Below are 20,946 nucleotides of genomic sequence, written 5' to 3'. Positions count from 1 at the left end.
ATGGAGTCAGACTGTAAGTGGGTGAAGAGGGTGGTTCTTAAGAAGGTACGCGTTGAAGTGTTCTGATCGGGACGGCGGCCTGGAGAACTCTCATTTGTTCTTTAAATAGCTGCGTGGGAACTAGAAAACGACTGACGGCAGCAAAAGGGGCCCAAACACGCGGACGCCAACCTGCGCTCGTTGCTTTGCACATCTTTGTTGACAGATTCAAATCGGCTCCCGACTCTTGGCAACTTCCTGTTTTGGATCGGGATTCCAGTCGGCGAGGCCGCCGTTCGCTGGTTTGGCCGTGAGGAGGCTGCAGCTCACGTCCCTGGAGTCTCGCTGTCAGTGACACGAGCTGTCAGAAAGGATGGAGCCTGTCCCTGACAGGCTGTGTGTGTGTGTGTGTGTGTGTGTGTGTGTGTGATACCTCCTGACTACAGGGTATTTTTCTGAGACCCAGGAACCCCCCCCCTTCCCCCCAGGCATCCGGCCTCTGGAGGGTCTGTCCTGGTGCCGTTCCTGGACCGACAGCTTTCGAACACATTTCCAACCCGTCGGGAAGATGAAAGCCGGAAAAGCGGCGTTTCAATCTCCGTCTCTGTCGTTCCTGCTCGCTCATGTTTCGCCGTCATTCCCCCATAATTTTATTTCATCCCTCCCACTTCTGCTAATCTACCGTGACCTTTTCCTCCTGTTTTCGCTGTCGGGCTGTTAGTCAGGAATTTGCCCCCGGCTACACGGTAGCTGGTGCAGGAGTTGCCCTGATGGCTGCGAGGGTGTCGCTGACAGGCAGCAATAATAAAGTCAAATTACGCAACTTCTATGAGGGGTGTGTGTATATATTTATATTTATATACTGTCAGTGCTGCGTTATCTTGAGGTTTGATAAGCTGCAGCGTTCCTGCTGTAACATTAATCACCTCGTACCTGCGCCCGTGTGTTTGGATGCTTTCCCACCCTTCGCCCGGCTGCTTTTACCCCCCCCCCCCCCCCCGCCGCCTGTTGCTGAATCCTTCTCCTCTTCCTTCAGGACGCCAGCTACTGGCTGCAGGTTCACCGGCTGGAGCACAGCGACGGCGGCATCCTGGACCTGGACGACGTCCTCTGTGATGTTGCTGATGACAAAGACAGGGTAAGAGTCCGCCGAGGGACGCCCGGCGATGTCTATCAGTGTCTTCTGCCCTTCGCGGTTTCACAGCTTTCCCGTCTCTTTGATCCGTCGGCGCCCTTACATGTTTATCGTAGCCAGAAATATCTCTGGTAAGGAAAGTAGGCGTAAGTGACGGGTTTGCTTTTTCCTCTGGTTCTGTCCTCCGCTAAGCTGCCCCAGCTGCTCCTATTGAGCTGTATAACGGGGGGGGGGGGGGAGGTTTTTACCTCCTGAGCTTCTTCAATCCTCAGATTTCTCTGCGTTTCCACCTCTAAACCTGAACGTTGCCTCTAAAAAGACGAGTGAACTTGCCTTTGAATGTGAAGTGGCGGTTATTTGAACCCGGCCCTGACGACCCCCCAGGCCCTCGTCTGCAGGGTCACAAGGTCACGGTCTCAGTTCTGATCAAACACTTCAACACCGTCCTGACAAACGGGCAAATAGGTCCAATCAGTCAAAGGAAGATCTGGTAAATTCCCCCCCCGGAGCCTAAAGACATGTCACGTTTGGCTCATCGCGGCCCTGGCACGCCGCCGCCGCCGCCTTGTTTCTTTACAGTAATTATGCATCAGCGTTTAATTAATCTGAGGTTGCTCGTCTGTTAACAGAAGATGACAATTGTTTGTCGTGAAAGCCGAGCTGAGCAGGGAGAATCCTTTCGCTCCAGCGGGAGGTGTTTGTTTTCCCGCCGCACACGGAGAATTCCTGAAATCACAGTTGTGGTTTGGCCTTCGGGACAAAACGATTGAGTCAGATGTGCAACTTCAGCGACGCGGCTCTGAGCTGTGCACGTACGTGCGTGTGCGTGCGTGTGTGACCTTTGGCCCAGCTGCCACCCTCACATCCGTCTTTTCTCCCCGGTGGCGTATTTCACTGTAAAGGACGCGCAGGTCACGTGCACGTGACGCCTGCGGCCCCGCCCCCTCACCGACCCCCCCCCCCCCCCCCCCTCCTCCTCCTCCTGTGAGGTCAGCGGTGCAGCCCGGCGACGTGGCAGCGGGGCCGACTGATGGCCGGCAGATTGTCTCCGCCTGTTGGAACCCGAGGCGGCGAGCTGCACGCCGCTCGTGTCCGCTGGGAGCGCAGCTGCATCCGACCGCCGCTCCTGACGCGGGGGCGGGGGGGGGGGGGGGGGTGAATCCTGGGTGGCTGCTGCGGCGTGCGTCATGGACAAACGTCCGTGCAGGCGTGTGTTTGGGTCCCGACCTTTGACCCCGGCGGGGTCTGGCTGTGGTTCGGTGTCCAGCGCAGCTGCTGCTGGGGGAGGAAATGAAGTTAGTTTTCTTTGGCGTGTGTGTGATCGCAGCCCCGTTAATGCGAGCGAGGCGGCAGAATATGGACGGGGGGGACGTTTCAAAGGGAAACCCGACCAGCCGACAGTTGTGTGACAGCTGCGCTCGTCTAGACCGGCCGAACTGGCCGCCCCCGTCCAGGGACGCTGGACTAAAGGGGGGGTGTCCACGCCAGTGCACATCCCCACAGGCGGTTCAATACCTTGTGCTCTTTCCCAGTCTTGAACTGGGATCCGAGAGCAGATGCCTGAAGATGGTTTCGGGCTTTTAAATCGAGATCATTTCTACATTTCTCAGGTGATTTGCGACCACCAGGCAGGCGGCAGCGCTTACAACCTCCAAACATTTGTCCTCTGCGTTTTATTTACCCATCATCCACCAGTCCGGAGGCCTAAAAGAGGCAGCGCAGCCTCGTCATCAGCCTTTTAATTTATCGCCGTCTTAGAGAGGAGAAGCATCTGAGGCCTGAATGGGAGCGACTGCGTGTCCCAGTGAACCCGACTGGGGGTCTACTGGCAGCTGTGGCTCATCCCTGCCATTCCACAGGAGCTTTTTAAAGTCTGCCTGGAACACTCAAGGACACTTTTCCAGGCCGCGCGTGTTTACTGTAAATCCCGCGAGCGTCCGAGCGGCAGCGAAAACTCTTCCGTGTCCATTCTCACGGTGGAATGTGTCTCCTGGAAAAGCGGCGCCCTCCTTTACTGGCTTAATGTGTTTTCCAGGCTGCGTCTTTCCGTCTGTTCTGTCCCTTCCACCCCTCTTTTCCCAAAGCCACGCGAGCGGTTGGACGGGGCTGTTATTAACTGGTGTTTGGTTCTCCGGATGGTCAGGCAGGTTTTGTTGCCTCGGCGCTGGGACATGCCGGCAGGTGTCAGGCAGGAGCAGGTTCACGTGCACGTGATCCTCCTCAGTTTTATTCCTCCTTCAAAGGCTTTTATTTTGAAAACTCAGCAGATACGTGTGTTTATGATCGTTTTATAGCCTGAACTTTATTCCCATGTTATCAGAAGTCCAAGTGCACTGGTGCGACTGGCACGTGCACACCCCTACACCCACGTGCACGCTCCTGCAGTGGGATTCAGTCGCCAATGAAAACATCACAACATTAGTGTCCATCACTGACAAATAAATGTCAATGAGATCAGTTAAAAATCCCTTAACTTGATTGTTTTGGGTTGGAGCTGCTTTGCTTGCAAATGGCTCGAGCCCTCGTGACCCTGGACAGGAGTAATAAGCCGTTAGAGACGGATGACGGATGCGTCCTGACCTGAGCTGAAGATGGAGGCTGGAGAAGAGAAGAGGCCGACGGAGGTGCCGCAAGAGGTCGAGAGGTTAAACCAAAACACCCAGAGGAGCTTCCCTCCATCTGTCAGGCAGGCAGGCAGACAGATGGGCGGGCAGGCAGACAGGCAGACAGATGGGCAGGCAGGCAGGCAGACAGGCAGGCAGACAGGCAGGCAGACAGGCAGACAGATGGGCGGGCAGGCAGACAGGCAGGCAGACAGGCAGGCAGGCAGACAGGCAGACAGACAGACGGGCAGGCAGACAGGCAGGCGGGCAGGCAGACAGACAGACAGACGGGCAGGCAGGCAGGCGGGCAGAGGGCAGGCAGGCAGACAGGCAGGCAGGCAGACGGACGGGCAGGCAGACAGGCAGGCAGACAGACAGGCAGACGGGCAGGCAGACAGGCAGACAGATGGGCAGGCAGGCAGACAGGCAGGCAGACGGGCAGGCAGGCAGGCAGACAGGCAGACAGATGGGCAGGCAGACAGGCAGGCAGGCAGATGGGCAGGCAGGCAGACGGGCAGGCGGGCGGGGGGGCGGGCGGGCAGGCAGACAGACGGGCAGGCAGGCAGACAAACAGACAGGCGGACAGACGGACAGCAGGCAGGCAGACGGCAGGCAGGCAGACGGGTAGAGGTCAAAGGTCAATGAAAGCAGACGCACAATTGTCACCCCGTAACGTTGTCCTCGGCCCTCTGTGTGTTGCTGCTCACTGGACAAAGTTGTGTCATTTTCCAGCTTCACACGTCAAATAAAGAGGAAATAAATCAGCTGACTTTCATGTGCTGGGCCTCACCTGGAGGAGGGCAGGAGAGGACCCATCCAGAGTTAAAGATAGCACAGCTACGCTGTCATAAAGATGTGGTCCTGGCCCAGAGCCTGGTGGAACTCCTCCAATAACAACATGACTGGGATGGATGGGGCGGGGCTTTTCCCCGGCAGCTTTAAATGAAACATGTCAGCAACTCCAGGATTTCCAGGATTGTACACATTCTTTTTTTTTACAGATTGAAGTTTCTCCTTTCATCAGGCCACACCCATTCGTCCCCTTCCCCCGCCCCTCCGAGCTCCCCGAGCGAATATTGAGGATGACCTCATTTATTCCAGGCCAGCCCCCCCCACTCTTCTTCCCCCTCTCCAGCCTCCTAATGAAATCAAGATGACGAACTTTCTCCTCAACTCTGCTGCGAGGATCTTTGTAACGGACAGACGCTCTCACTCGGTCAGATGTTGATAACGGAGACACAAACAGTGGGGAAGGGGTGGGGTGGGGTGGGGGATGGGGGGGGGGCCGTGAGTGTGATGTAACCGTAACCGTGAGCGTGAACGTGAGCGCTTCCACTGGGCTGAAACTCACACTGGTACGAGGTGTTATTGACGTGGTTGCTGGTACCGCGGTGATTCATGTTATCGTTGCACAAGCGAGTGTATTTATGACGGTCCGGGGCAGCGGGGGGGGGGGGGGGGCAAATATACAGTACAGTGGTGCATCTTTATTCCCCCCAGCGAGGTTAAATGTCGCCCGTGTTTGCTGTTGTGGCGTAGAAACTGTAGAGACGCTCTCGGCTTGTGTGAAGAAAACACTGAGGCGGCGTTTCTGATGGCAGCTCTCCAGACGGCTCTCGTTGACCCGCGGTCAGAAGCGATTCTTGATTGCCTCCGTCGTCATGGCAACCTGCAGGGTCTCTGCAGCGTTGGAGAGAACGACGCAGACGCCGTCTGCGAGCGGCGGCGGCGTGCTGTGGCGTTCGTGCTCCCACGCTGATGCAACCATGATTGACCTTGTTGCTGTCCCCTGCATGTGTACGTGTCCCACATGTGAAGGACGCGCACTGGGGGAACGTCCTCATGTGTCTTTTAGGTGAGTGTTGTCAGCGCCCCCCCCCCACACACAGGGGGTTAACCCACCGCCGCCTCAGGTCTGCGGCCGCGGCCGCCGTCTCCTTCTGTGGGCTTCACTTCCTCTCTCCGTCTGTCTGTAACCGTCGGGGTCAGCGAACAAAGAACCAGCAACACCTCAGAGCAGGACGAGTCCTTACATGGACAAGGACAGCGGGCTGATGGACGTCAGCTGCTGGACGCTCGGCTTTTCCCGCAGATCCGGGGGCGTCGCTGCCATCAACTCGCCAAGACGCCAAGGCGGAGCTCAGCTCCTGAGTCCGGCGTTGTCGTTAGCACAGCGCCGCCAGCTAATTAACGTGGGGGTTCATTATGAGCGGAGCCTAAACTACAGGATGTGGCGCCAGAGGTGCCCAAATGAGGGTTTTTGCCAGTGAAATCTGCTTTTAAATGTGTATTATGTCAGCGTAAGTGGACTGAGAGGACGGTTGAATCTGGATTCCAGCGTTTTGACCTAATTGTGTGAGAAACGTGTCTGAGGAGTTGAGGGATTATAGCAGCTCACAGTTGTGTGTGTCTGTTAGTGTTAATCAGATTAGCTCTTTATTTATCCACTTCATTCATCCTAATTCACCTCACAACTCCTTTAGTTCCAGTCTGTCCTAAACGGGATAATCACAGTGAACTCTATTTTCTGACTTTCTTCCGTCTAAAAACGCACCTGATGCCAAAATGAGGCCTTTTGTGGTGCTGAGCCTGTCATGGCGGTCGTCGCCCGCCCTCTAGTGGCCGAGTCCTGTCAGCGCAGGGGCCTCGGCTCAGCGCGCCTGAACTGATCACGAACTTTTGATCAACATTTGTCAGCGTGATGGTTTGATTAAACATGAACATAGAGCCGTTCGGTGCTCCGGCTGCACACGCACTCTCCCGGGTTATTTTCATGGTTAACCTTGAATCTGCACATTCATCAACTCGGGCGTCGTTTCTCCTGAAACGCAACCTTGGAAAATTATTCTGGTTAAACAGATTTCTGCGAGCGCTCATCAACATTCTCGGGCTCATGTTTGGGTCTTGGCAGAGGTTTGCTGCCCGAGCGCTCCGACTTATTATTCTTTGTTTATAAAAAGCATCAGTGGAAAGAAAGACTTGGACGAGCTCCTGAGACACGACCAGGCTGAACTGATGAAAACACTCTTTCAGGCCCCTGAAAGCTGCACTTTGAAAGTCACGGAGTCACTTCAGAGGGCGCCTCTCTCCATTTTCTCACATATAAATAGAACGTGTCCAACCCCCCCCGACACACCAGAGGCCCTCGCCACCGTGACTCAGTCGGCCCATCTGTGGGCTGCAGGAACAACCCGCACAGGAAGTGTTCTGTGTCTATTCCTGCGAGTGTCACACGTCCACTTGGTCTCATGGCGTCACCCCCCCCCCCCCCCCCCAACAGAATCTACTGTGACGTGATGACCAGGGAGTGAATCTGCAGATTCCAGATCCCCCCCAGATTTCCCATCATAAAACACAGATTTCTGAGAAGAATCGTGATGAATTAAAGGAAATTTACTATCAAGGCCTCAACGGTTGTTGCTCGTCTGTTGGTGGGAAGATCCTCGGGTCTTCTCGTGTCTCGATGCAATGAACAGCTGCACGTAATCGGTGCTGCTGAGTCCGGTTTGACTACTCAGGAAAGTCTTCTTCTTGTCACTTCTTGTTAAAATAATTTCTGTATTTGTAGACTCTGAGGGCCTAATTTGAGTTATTTAGTTATTTAGCTGGTTAAATTTCACAGTTTCTGTTTTCTGTACCCTTCTCAGCTTCCGCTTGATGTATTTTTAACACTTCAATCAATATTAAACACTTTGTTGGACAAAACTGATTCCTTCCCTTCAATAGAAAAAATGATAAATTATTGAAATGAACTTAATGAGGCGGAGTGCGGCCTTGGTGTCGTTACCTCGCACCGCCGCCAGGGGGCAGCGTTGGCTCGGGTAAACCCGCGTCTTCCTGCTGTTTGGGGCGATTGCAGATAGAGGAAGAAGTTTTTCTGCAGTTCTGACTTTCCCATCATCCCCCAGTGATCCGTTCTACCCCCCACCCCCCCCCCCCAGACAGACACGTGGTTAAACAGAGTTTTCAGGGGAGGCCGGTGATGATGTGTTCTTTAGGTGGTGAGGTGCTATCATGTGACCTTGGGACGTGTGTTTGTGTGTGTGTGTGTGTGTGTGTGTGTGTGTGTGTGTGTGGAGCTCCTTGGATGAACAGATCATATTTCCCCAGCCGGTTGTTAAATAATCAGTTTCCACAACAACAACAGCAGGAAGTGGCGGCGGTTCAGGCAGGAGCGGAGCGTTACAGGAGTAAACAGGATGTTGTGGAGGTGATGAGCATCAGGATAATTGTGCCGTCACATCCTTCCACCGCCCGAGCGCCGATGAATTGGATTCATAAATCTCCCGGCTCGCTGATTATTCCGGACGACAGCGCGTCGGCGTTCACCTGCAGCTGAAACGGCGCCGGCGCCGCTCCGTCTTCCCAAAACGAAGCAAAGATCACCTCCAAACTGACGGGAAGCGTTTATCGACTCGGGCGATGCGACTGCATCGGCGCGTGAGAGCGCACGGATGCCCGCTCGCCACCCGGCGATCGGAGACGCTACGGTGGCCGTCGGGGGACAAAATGGTTTATTCTGCATCCGGGAGTGTTTCCTGTCCAGAGGGTCGTTGCTGTTTGACCACGAGCACGAAAAGATGCTTTTGATACGGCATTTTGTCCCTTCTGGGCCACCGTAGCACAGCAGCCGTTGAAGGGGCGGAGCCAGATGTCTGAAACGCCAACATGTGTAATTAGCTCAGACTTTTAGTCAACTTGATGACTGAAGCACCGTCGTAGGTGAAAGTAGTTCCTGTTAATGTATACAGGTGCAACACACACACACACACACACACTCACACACACACACACACACACACACACGTCCTCCAGCAGCCCAGCCTGATAAAGCAAGAAGGTCACGATGGACCTGCTGGGATCCATTTTCCACGTTATCGTCTCTCACAAGTCGCACGCCGGCGTCTGGGTCTCATTTGCATGAAAAAGCGGAATATTGATTTCCGATAATTCCGATAATCTCCTGAAATCGCCACAACGCCGCGCCGAAGGTTATTTTCCTACTTTTATGGATTTTTCCCGTGGGTTCGGAGGGTTGACGTGTGATTCGGTCGTTGGGACCCGTGGCCCCCGGCGTCCCGTCCACGGCCTCATCGGCCGGGTCGAGCTGCGCTCCGGCTCCGCCCACTTCTGCCGCTTCCTGTTGGCAGATTTTCGGCTGCGAGCGGAAGCAGAACGGACGATCCACGTTCTGCCCGACAGGCGGGGGAAACGGAGAGCGGCGCTATCTGCAGCCGCAGGTGCGTCGCGGCTGGAGTTGATGGATTGCCCCGATATCCTGCCATTCATCCACCCCTGGGGGGGGGGCGGGGGGGCGGCTACCTGCTGCTCTCGCCACATGCTAACCCCATTAAGGGCGGGAAACGTTTTTGCTTCTTCCTTTTCTTCCTCACATCTCAGGAACTTCACACGTGAGTTAAAGACCAGATTGTGGACCCCCCCCCCCCATCCTGTTATCGTTGGATGAGGGGGGGGGAGGATGTGATGTGTGTTTGTAGGTGAGTGGAGTTATTGTTGGTCGACTCTGGAGGTCGTTATCACCCATGTGTGAATGCCCCCCCCCCCCCCCCCCCCCCCCCCCCCCCAGGCATGATTGGGTCTGAGGCAGAGATGGACCGTAGGAAGAGACTCTTCCAGACCCGTGTGTGTGTGTTTGCGTGCGTGTGTGTGTGTGCGTGTGTGTTTGCGTGTGTGTGTGTGTGTGTGGTGTGTGTGTGTGTGCGTGCGTGCGTGTGTGTGTGTGTGTGTGTGTGTGCGAGCACCTCAGACCTGGCCTCACCCTCCTCTGTCTTCCATCCCTTTGCGTGTTTTTATTGAAAATTCCATCCGACCGAGCCGGTGACCCTCGGAACAAACTGACAGGCCCAGACTCGGGGGACCCCCCCGTCCCCCCCCCGTCCCCCGCCGCCGCCGCCATGTCCTCGCCGCTCTTTTCACACGTGCTGTCACAGCAGGTTAGAGTGCAGCCTGACAAGCTAAGAACGAGCTGCGGTTCCCTGATGCGGCGTTCCGAGCGTCTCTGCCAGGGCAGCGGTGGCGATGTGGGCGGGGCCTCCCTTCGTGGTCGTTTTGGTTTGGGCGGCCATTTTGACACCTCTCAGGGAGGCGGCAGCAGCCTCATCCTTTAACGGATGCTCAGCCTGATCCTGAGGATGAAGCAAACGGTTCAGGTTAACTCCCGGTTTGACCCAGGACTCCTTCAGCTGCTCCTCGTGCTGCTCCGTACGTTCCCTCACCTGCTGGTGTAGCTCCTCCCCCATCCCGCTCTTCCTGCCCTCCCATCCTCTTCCCGTCACATTAATTGGCTCGGAGGAAACAAAAGTATGCAGACTTTGTTTGGCTCCGTCTTCCCGGCTGGAGGAGGATTCATTTCCTGGAGGAGCGGAGCAGCACTTAATGTCCATTTGGATGGATTAACATTAACCCCGACCTGAACCAGGTCCCCCAGAGTTCCTCTGGGCTTTCTTCTGGGGTTTGGACCTCTACGTTGCCTCTGTCGGTCCTGGGAACGCTGACGGAGACGATGAAAGCGGATCCCCACCAGATCCGTCTGGTCCAAACAGAAAGCACCTTTTGATGGCGCCACGCGACCTGATGCAATTCTTGCGTAAACTCCTGTAACGAACAGTCTTCGCTCTGGTTGGTGGGAACGTGGTCCAGGAAGCCCCAGAGTCAAATCCAGGCCAGACCGGAGAGATTTGAGCCCGTTCGCATCGCTGTTTGGACCAGAACTCAACTAGAACCTTTAAGCTCTCACGACCAACGGACGCCGCGGCGGCGTTTGTGGACCTAAGGCTGCTCGCCAGCACGTGTTTACGCTCCCCGCAGAGTAAACACTGATGATGGGGGGGGGGAGGGGTTGTCCCTCGGTGGTTGTTGGCGTGGAAACGGCTCAGGTTGTTTACCGGTGGAACATTTTGCGCCGTATAATTGGGTTGGAAGCCTGCGAGGAAAATGTGCTGACACGGCGCTTAATAAACCGTTGAACACGAGAACCTGAGCGCTCGCAGGGCGGAGCGGTCTGAGCGGTCTGAGCTCCAGGGACTCCCGGTTCCAGAGGGAACCTGTGAGAAGTTCCTGATCTTGGTCTCCAGTCCTCCAGATGCTGCTGGAAACGTTGATACAGGAACCATCCTGAAGGGGGGGTCAGAGGGAGACGTGGACCAGGCCCTGGAACGATGGCGTCACTGGTCTCCCTCCCCGTCCGGACCGCCTGGATCCACCCCAGTGGACCAGGGTCCCTCTCCTGGGGAGGGGGGGGGGGAGTGTTGTGATGGCAGGTTGGTGGAGGTCAGGGGGGGGGCTGAACATTGCAGCTTGGATGGATCCAGATTAGAAAAACCTGCACTCGCTGGCGTGGAAGGTGGATTAAAGCCTAAAGTTGCAGCTGTAATACCCCCCCCCCTCCCCCCACCTCTGAGTTAGCAGAAGTAGCTCTAATCTAAAGAGCAGCATCAGAGGTTATTAAACGGCAGCCTGAGAGATTATCTACACAAACTTCAGGGCTCCACTTATCAGCTGGACTTAAATCCGCTTGGAAAAGGGGCGGAAAGGCTCGTTCCCATCAACAGGCCGCAAATAAACCGCTGGGATGGCGGCCAAGAGTTGGAGAAACGCTCCCGTTGCTCTTAGTTAGCCTCCAAATAGTGCAGGAGTCAGGTCCTGTTGGCCAACAGCAGCAGCAACATCGGCAACAGTAACTACATCAACAACAGTAACAACAACAGCAACAACAGCTAAAACATCAACAGCAGCAACCGTAACAACCACAGTAGCAACATCAGCAACAGCTAAAACAACAGCAGCAGCAACAACTACAACAGCTACAACAGGAACAACAACAACAACAGGAACAACAACTACAACAGCAACAGGAACAACAACCACAACAGCAACAACAACAGCAGCGGTAACTACAACAGGAACAACAGCAACAACAACAACAGCAACAACAGCTAAAACATCAACAGCAGCAACCGTAACAACCACAGTAGCAACATCAGCAACAGCTAAAACAACAGCAGCAGCAACAACTACAACAGGAACAACAACAACAACAGGAACAACAACTACAACAGGAACAACAACAGGAACAACAACAGGAACAACAACCACAACAGCAACAACAACAGCAACAACAACAGCAGCGGTAACTACAACAGGAACAACAGCAACAACTACAACAGGAACAACAGCAACTACAACAGGAACAACAACTACAACAGGAACAACAGCAACAACTACAACAGCAGCAGCAACAACTACAACAACAACTACAACAGCAGCTACAACAACAGCAACAACAACAACAACTACAACAGCTCTTCACTCAGTGGAAACCGACCGGTATTCCATGAAACCACCAGCTCCCATTAAGGCACTTCCAGTTAATTAAGATGGTTTGGGTGGTTCTACCCTCGTTAACCTGCCGACTAAACCTCATTCATCAGCGTGGTCACATGATGTCAGCGAGGGGCCTGAAGCAGCAGCTGGTCTCCACAGAGCTGGAATATCTGCTGCTAATGAATGTGAGCTGTAATTACTATTAAACACAAACCATCAGCACAACTACACAACACCATCGTCCCTCGTTACAGCTGTGGGCCGGCGGGGCCTCGACCCCATGACCAGCGCGGCTTCAGGAAGCGGGCGGCACACACCGTCCCTTCCCAGCCTTCATCCCGGCCTCTTTAGGGATTCTCCTGCCGTCCTCTGCAGACATTTATCCCATAAACTCGTCCTGTCATCCGCTGTCGCTTCCTTCCCGTCCGTTTTCCCTCCCTCCATCCCTCCATCCCCCGTTGAACCTCTGGATCGATGTCGGCCTCCGTTAGCTCGAACTGCTCCTCTTTCCTCACGGAGAACAGAGGAACGACGTGTTTGTTGTTCTGGAACAGAACATGCAGACCCGTGTTCCGCTCTCCCGGGTCGGTCAGAGCTGAATACGTCCCCGGTTCCGTTGCAATATTTAGCTTCCAAAAAATGCTAAAGTTGCTTCGGGAATTCTGATCTGCTGTGACGCCGTGACTTGAAAACATGTTTATTATTGTTGGGCCGCAGCTTTGGATAAATGTTTAGCTTTGTTCATTTGCAGGTCGCCTTAATTAATCATCCTTTTCCACACTTGGCCAACTCACACACACACACACACCACACACACACACACACACACACACGCCCCACACACACATTTATAACAGCTAGGTGTTGCCTGCTAGGTGTTGATTAGTTCCACGGAAAATGGGGAATTCGAACTTAATGGCTAAATATAGCCTTAAGTGTGATTAGCGCTGATAGCATTTGATCTATGGTGTTCATTAGCATGCTAGGGTAACCCCCCCACCCCCACCCCCACCCCACCCCCCCCAGCCAGCACCTTCTCCCCGCTTGCTCACCTCTGCAAATACAAAAATACTTTAGTTAGGCATTGATTTCAGCGGAACGGAGCTGCAGTGTTCACGTATTTCGCATTGATGAGGTGATTTAGGTTGATTTTCTCTTCAGATTCGGTTTATTTAGAGCAAAAAACACGGGTAAGAACGGCGCCGGAGCTAAAATGCTCCACTTTCGCCCCCCGAATGAGCAGAAATGGGAGCCGGTGCTGCTCTTGCTCACGTTGATTTGCCAACAGACGCGCGTCCTTAGCCTCGGCGTGTCCCTGTGGGACGCCAGCGACGCTCCGTTTGATGCCGACAGCTCGAACGAAAGACGCGCTCGTCGTCCTCGGGCTGCTCCTCGATGGCGCCGCTGTTGTAGCTAAGTGACCCAGCAGATGTGGGATTAAGAGTGCTCTGAACTGGATAATGAAGTGATTGTGGCCCAAAAAGGCAAAAGCCCGTCTGGCTCCTGGTGAAACGGGCCTGTTTTCTCGCCGTCCTTAGAGGACATTGGACCGTCCTGTTTTTTTCCATCACCAATTGTCCCCAATGTAGCATTTGGTTGCCAGAAAACCAAAAATGTGGCTGCAGTTGTTGTGGCTCCTGACTGAGGGGGTTCTGGGCGGCTCATCCGGGCTGATCTAAAGGTTCTGCTGCCAATTCACGAGCTGTTTGGTCAACCTTGGTTTGAGCCGGATCAGGCTGCGTCTCCAGGAATGAAGCTCCAGGGACCGTTTAAATGTCCTTACTTTAAACGGATCCGAGGGATCAAAGTGTGACTGAGGCAATAATGGGGAATATAACCTGCTCCGACCCGGGAGTCACCGGAGCCCGGAGGGTCCGGGAGGGAGCCACCAGCCTCATTTGTGAGTCGGCTTGATGGATGAGAGGAAGCTTCAGAAGCAAAGTTTAGGTGTCCGTTCTGATGCCGTTAAAAGGGCCGATTTGTCTGGAAGTTGGAGTTTTAATCTGCAGCCGAATCCACAGTCGACTTCCCCATTAAAAGCCGAACATCTCCGTCAGGGATGAGTTCAAGCTGAGGGACGGACCTGTGTGGTGTGTGGTGTGTGTGTGTGTGTGTGTGTGGTGTGTGTGTGTGTGGTGTGTGCGCGTGTGTGTACACATCTGTCTCCAGCTCTCAGTGTTTTGATGAACCAGGCTGGAACATCTGAGCTCACGTCTCAGGTAACAAGTCAAACAACCCCCCCCCCCGTGCGCTCCGACTCCTGACTCCGCCCCCAGCCACGTTTCCCTCGGCGACTCCGCGTGGAGGTCGGGCCGAAAACAGGCGGCGGTCCCCCCTTCTTTTAAAGTCCGCTCCTGAGGCAGTGGGATCCGGTTCTGGCCCAGGTTCTGATGGTGGTGTGGCCAGATCCAAGATGTGGAGAGCCTGGTTTGCTGTTTCAGACTGGTCAGGAACCTCTTGTCCATTTTAAACCAGTTTGACCAGTAGTGGTTCCATCCGTCCCTCCATCCATCCGTCCCCTCACCCATCCATCCGTCCCCTCATCCATCCATCCGTCCCCTCACCCATCCATCCGTCCCTTCATCCATCCATCCGTCCCCTCACCCATCCATCCCTTCATCCATCCATCCGTCCCTCCATCCATCCGTCCCCTCACCCATCCGTCCGTCCCCTCACCCATCCATCCGTCCCTTCATCCATCCATCCGTCCCCTCACCCATCCATCCGTCCCTTCATCCATCCGTCCGTCCCCTCACCCATCCATCCGTCCCCTCACCCATCCGTCCGTCCCCTCACCCATCCGTCCCTTCATCCATCCATCCGTCCCCTCACCCATCCGTCCGCCTCATCCATCGTCCCCTCACCCATCCATCCGTCCCCTCACCCATCCGTCCGTCCCCTCACCCATCCATCCGTCCCCTCACCCATCCATCCGTCCCCTCACCCATCCGTCCCCTCATCCATCCGTCCCTCACCCACCCATCCGTCCCTTCATCCATCCATCCGTCCCTCCATCCATTCGTCCCGTCATCCATCCGTCCCCTCATCCATCCATTCGTCCCCTCATCCATCCGTCCCATCATCCATCCATTCGTCCCTCATCCATCCGTCCCCTCATCCATCCGTCCACCCCGTCATCCGTCCCTCCATCTCTAGAGCTCCGCCTCCTCCCCGTTAGGTGGCTGCTGCCCTCTGGTCCAGTCAGCTGTCCTGCCGCCTGGAGCCGGACTTGATCTATTGGCTCCAATATAATCCAGTGTGAAATCTCAGTGACCCCCCCCCACATTATTTTATTTGATGAAGAGGTAAATCAAAGGGAGGACAGACGGACGTAGCAGATTTATGGCTCTTCTATTTTGGGGGTTTGGTGGATGGAACCGGGCCAGCCGGAATTTTTGGGGTGAGCTCATCACATAAATTCAGGGCTGACGAAATAAGACTGGGCGATCACAGTAACACACACACACACGCACACGCACACACACACTCACACAATGTAGGATTTAGTTCCCCTGTGGGAGACCTTTGGTTCCTCCTCTCCGGCCCTGCTGCCAGCCATATGTTCTGGCTCAGCTCATGATGATGATTTATGAGCCTCTGAAAGGTGGACTGACTCACACTTTCCATTATTCCTCTTCTGTTATTGTGTGTTGTGTGTGTGTAAAAAGTTGCTAAAACGACACACAATGCCACTTGACACTTGACAGTGAGTCGATCGTCTTATGTGTATTAACATCTTGTGGACCAAACATGGAAGAATAAAAGTAATATTCTAAATTAAAAAAGTCCGAACTGCTGGCGTTCTCTCCTCACTGAAGCTTTTGTTTTATTTAGAGTTTTCTTCACATTGTGAAGGCACCTCTGCTGCCTCAGGCTCTGTGGTGTGTGTGTGTGTTGTGTGTGTTGTGTGTGTGTGTAATGTGTGTGTTGTGTGTGTGTTGTGTGAGGTAGAGATGGACAGGGTCAGGACCTCACTTGTCAACAAGCTAACCAATTAGCTCTGACTTGTTGACAGCTGATCTGGAGGAGCGACCAGCAACCTGCAGCCGATGGTTCCCCGTCTCCTCCTCTAGGTGACCCAACAGAACCACCGGTGCTGTCAAATCAACCCCCCACCCCCCAACTCGGCTGGAGGGTTAGTTAAAAGGCCGACTGTGTTTATCGGAACCATCATCAGCTGGAGAAGCTCCGAGCCTCCGGAGCTTCTCCTCCCGTGTTGCTGACTCAGCTGTTTTGGCTGCGGGGAGCTTTTTAATGACAGATTTTGCAGAAGTTCATGTGCACCTCGTGCACTACACACACACACACACACACTTTACTGTCGCTATACTACAAACGGCTTCTCGCACGCCTTTCACACACCCACCCCTGTGACCTTTGACCTTTATCACCCCATTACTGCACTAGAGACTAAATTAGAAGCAGATGTTTCCATAGAGTTTGTGTGTGTGTGTGTGTGTGTGTGTGTGTGTGTGTTTGCGCACGTCCAAAATGAATTTAGCGTGGAGTCAAACTATCTGGGAGTATTTTTAATGGGTTTTTGTGGGAAACACGGCTCTGTTGTGTTTCCCGTTTCCTGGGGCAATCAAACCTGACCGGACAGTAAACGCACCGCACACGTGTGCCAGGAACGCCGTTTTCCCGTAAAGAACGATGATCCGCAGAGTTTCCCGAACGTGACGCAACGACGACACCGTTCGAACGCGGCGGAGCTTCTCTGTTTCCTCGGTTTATCCGCTCAGCCGGAGTCCCGCTGCGCACCAGCAGGGGGCGAGAGAGCGCTCTAGACATCGATACGCATAGACGAGCACTGGAGTTTCTCATTAAACGGCAGCTAACACACCAAATGTGCCCAGGAATTCTGTAAACACATCTTTGATTAGATTTTCTTATGCTGCTTTGGAGTCTCGCGCTGGAGCCCGAAGGTGTTCAAACAGGACATCAAAGGATGAGTTCTGTACATTCTCCAGCAATGTTCTCCGAGTGTATTTGATCATCTCCTCATTGCCAGAGGTTGTTTGGTCAGGGTTTTCCTCCGGCTTCGGTGTTTATCTTTGATCCGGATCTTGCAAATAAACCCAGAAGTGTGCTGAGGTGTGTGTGTGTGTGAGATGTGGCTGTTTGCTTTGATTGTGAGATGTTGGAGGTCAGACCTCTGAGGTGGAGCACCACCGGAGCCGTGTCCCTCCACCGGAGCACGTCCTCCTCCACCGGCAAATGTTGCATTCCTCATTTTTCTCCTCCACTCAGACCGAACTCACGCCGGGAGGCGGCGAGCTGCCGCGCGAATCTCATCTATAATTTAAATGAGAGACTCGGTTGAGGCCGGAGATAATCAGGTCTTCCAGGGAGAAGAAGATAAACGTGGAGGCCCGAGCGTCGGCGCTCAGAGGAGCGAGAACGTGGACGTGTCCGTCCATCGGCTCCTCTAGACGTGAGAGCTTGATTAGAGCTGCGGCGGCGGGCGGGGCAGGAAGTGATGTCGGTTTTCCCGGCCGGAACGTCTTCCCTCGCAGTCCGATCCTCGGTGAATCTCGCCGTCCTGTCCTGCGGTGGCGTTTGACCCTGTCCTCCTGTCTTTGTCCCTCTCTCCGTCTCCGCCACAGTAATCGGCCCTCGTAATTCCAGATTATCCGTCGTTATCAGAGTTTGGCTGTTCGGCGCTTTTGTCACAAAACAAAGAACCTTTCCGGCGAGCGTACGCCGCGCCGCTCCGTATCTGCTGTCCCAGAATGCACGGCGGCCGCGCGTGTTGACTCTTTGCTTCATATCTGAACGTGACACGTGTCTGAAATCCCCCCTCTGCCTTCTGCAGCTGATAGCGGTGTATGAAGAGCAGGAGCCCCACCACGGCGGCGATGGGACCAGCGCCAGCTCCACGGGGACGCAGAGCCCCGACCTGTTCGCCGCGGACCTCAGCGCTGGAGGCGGAGCCTCGGCCTTCCAGCCCTACCAGGTCGCCAGTGAGATCGAGGTCACGCCCTCCGCCCTGAGAACCAGTAAGTTAATAACAATCCTCTGACGGCGCCCACAGCTGGTCCCGGGCCCGGCAGCACCTTCACCCTGCCCATAAGGGCCATTAATTGGACAGAAGGGGCTTTTTTCCAGGTACAGAACGCCGTTTGAGCCGCGGCCAGAGCGGCTAATTGGTTCCACTCGCCGCCTCCTCAATCAAACGTGCCGCCAGCTGAGTCTTCCCAACACTTCCTGCTCTTTTCTTGGCCGCCGTTCCAGAGTTGTGATGAAATCTGTGCAGACGACCTCGGTGGAAACGGGCTCGGCGTCAGAAAAGACTCCCTTGAACAGGAAGAAACCCTGAGCAGGACCAGGCTCATAGGGGAGGGGGGTCCTGCCTCTGGCTGAGGAAGAAAAGGGCAGGAACATGGAAGTCTGTCATGGAAGAGAAGGTTTTTATCCCACAGAAGCTTTCAATCAAGGTTCTGTCAGAAGAGACAAAAGAAGCCAAAATTTGAAGGTTTTTCACCATGAGATGACACCAGGAGTTACAGGGGGCGGTTCTCCACCGTCCTGCAGCTTCTCCGTTTGTGGGAATCGTTTCTTTTCTGCAGCTCACGGAAAACTGGAGCGACGACCAGACGGTCCATCATCGAATGGAACCAAGACAGGGCAGCAAAAGCAAACGAGCTTTTTAGAACTAGATAGTCAGGGACAATCAAACCCCTAAAATAACCTCACCGACCCCGTCAACCCACCCAAACGAGCATCGGCTCCATCGACCAGAACCATCAAGGCCCAGTAATTATATCAGCCTGACGACTCCTGGCGCTGAAGGTGCTGCTCCGCGTCTCAGTCGTGACCAATCGGCTCCTCCGAAGGTTGTTGTGGACAAACGATGTCGAGCGCTGCCGCCGGCCGATGTCGCCTCCCCTTTAGATGGGCTAACGAGGGTCAGCACAGTGAGAGGAGGACAGTCGGAGCAGAGCCGGGGGGGCTCGGCTCCAGAGCCGGGGGGCTCTGCTCCTGGGGGGGCTCCCACGCTCCTGCTGACCCAACAACGCAGCATTTCCTGCAGCCTTATTGCCCCTGCTGGTGCAGACGGTCCCCTACACATGACTCGAGCGCAGCTAAACACAAACAAACGGGCTTCCATCGGGTTTTGCTGCTGGTCACACACACACGCACACGCACACACACACACACACACACACACACACACACGGAACGGGACTCTGGTTTGTTTAGCTAGCGCCGGTGTCAGATTCCCCCTGTGGGATTTGCAGATGTTTAAAAGGGATTTTTTTCTTTTCTTCCCGTCATCATGTTTTATCTGGTTCTCGGGCTGTTGTGTTTCGCTCGGTCGGAGTTGTTTTTGGAACGCGGCCCGCCTCCCACGCACGGCCGCGTCAGGAGGGTGAAGAGTTTTAATGGAAGGCGCCGTTTCTCAACAGGCTTTTCCCGTCCTCGTTCCCACACAGTGTCTCCTCATCAGTGTCACGAGGCAACAAGCTGCCTGATTAGACCTGAATCAGATTATTCCAGCACGGAATTATAACGCAACGCCAGTGATTTATTGTCTCTATTAGCTCACAGTTAAAGGAGTAAAATTAGTTCCAGCCTATTTACATCAATCATCTATTGTCTCCATTCTTATCAAAAGAGAAGGGTTGTGATTTTCTGCGTGATGCTAATTAGCAGCTTTCCCGGAGCTATTTGGAACCAGCTCCACTGATATTATTTGCCACCACGGGTCCAAAGTAAAGGGCTGGATCTGACGTGCTGCTGGTCTCCTTCCCTCAGACATGCCCCTCCACGTGCGGCGCAGCAGCGACCCCGCCCTGCTCACCATCAACGGGCCGTTCGGCGGCGGGGGGCGGGTCCAAACGGAGGAGCCGTCGAGGAGGAACCCAACCCGCTGGTCCACCACCGCAGGCTTCCTGAAGGCTCGCCACTCGTCCGGCACCAACAGTCTGGAGAGGAAGGTGAGGGGTTCTGGGTGAAGGTGCCAGTAAACTGGACCACGTGACCCCCGGGTTACCGTTTGTTAAAACCTGCCCCCCCGGGTGAGAAACCATCACCTGGGTTCTCTCCAAAAGCAAAAAAAAAATAGCCTTGAAACCTTCAAATGTCCAGATGTGACCCCCCCCCCCCTTAATGTTGCAGCAGCTCCAGGTTAGCTGCACTATTTCATCCACAACAGTCTTGAAATTGATGCTCGAGGGCTAAAAATAGGTAGAAATGGTGAATAATGATGCCCCGGGGGGGGGGGGGCTCGCTCGCGCTGCTGTGTTAACATGCAGCCGCTGAAATGAGCGGTTATATTTCTGACCCTGATCTTTTACTTGCTGTCATTTAGAGCCGTTAATTAACGACGTGTCACAGTCTGACAGCACATCTGTATAATTGGGATGAAGTTATTGTTGGATTCACGCTGCTCTTCGTCTCTTGCCCCCCCCCCCCCCCCCCCCCCCCCCCCCCCCCCCCCCCCCCCCCCGTGCTTCCTCCCCCACCAGCCAAACCCCACGAGGGCAGCTGACCTCACATTAAACCTCACTCAGGAGATTTTAATTGGAGTCGCCGCGGTTGGTTCCAAACCTTTATTTTGGTGTCTTCTCAGGGTAAAAGCGTGGACACGTATCGCAGCCTGCCCCGTGATGCCGGAACCTGGAACAACCACCGAGAGTTTCAGGGAGATGGAGGAGGACGCCCGCTCTTCGCTCAGCGCCAATCAACCCCATGGTGGAGGCAGCGCGTGGCTGGAGAGAGGAGACGGGGGCAGGTGGTTTCCGTGGGGCGACTTAAACGTTGTAGGACGCTCAATATCTGCACAACCACCTGATGCTTGAGGTTTACAGCCTGACTCCGCCTCCAGATCCAGTCCAGACGGCCCGGCTCTCTCTTCGCCCCCCTCGGTCCTCAGTGAGGAGG

General features: G+C 54.6%; 1 protein-coding gene across 1 annotated transcript in view; it reads left to right on the top strand.

The window, feature by feature from the left end:
• Positions 1–20,946, top strand: part of LOC105418171 (partitioning defective 3 homolog) — a 62,289-nt gene that overhangs the window by 17,055 nt on the left and 24,288 nt on the right. The window contains exons 2-5 of the mRNA XM_029831157.1: positions 1,016–1,117; positions 17,876–18,059; positions 19,819–20,000; positions 20,636–20,797. Coding sequence (XP_029687017.1) covers positions 1,016–1,117; positions 17,876–18,059; positions 19,819–20,000; positions 20,636–20,797 — 630 coding nt within the window. The remainder of the gene's footprint in view (positions 1–1,015; positions 1,118–17,875; positions 18,060–19,818; positions 20,001–20,635; positions 20,798–20,946) is intronic.

The sequence above is a fragment of the Takifugu rubripes genome, chromosome 22 (assembly GCF_901000725.2).
Source record: "Takifugu rubripes chromosome 22, fTakRub1.2, whole genome shotgun sequence".
Lineage (NCBI taxonomy): Eukaryota > Metazoa > Chordata > Actinopteri > Tetraodontiformes > Tetraodontidae > Takifugu > Takifugu rubripes.
Note: the sequence above shows the minus strand (reverse complement) of the source record. Positions and strands in the feature narration are given on the sequence as shown.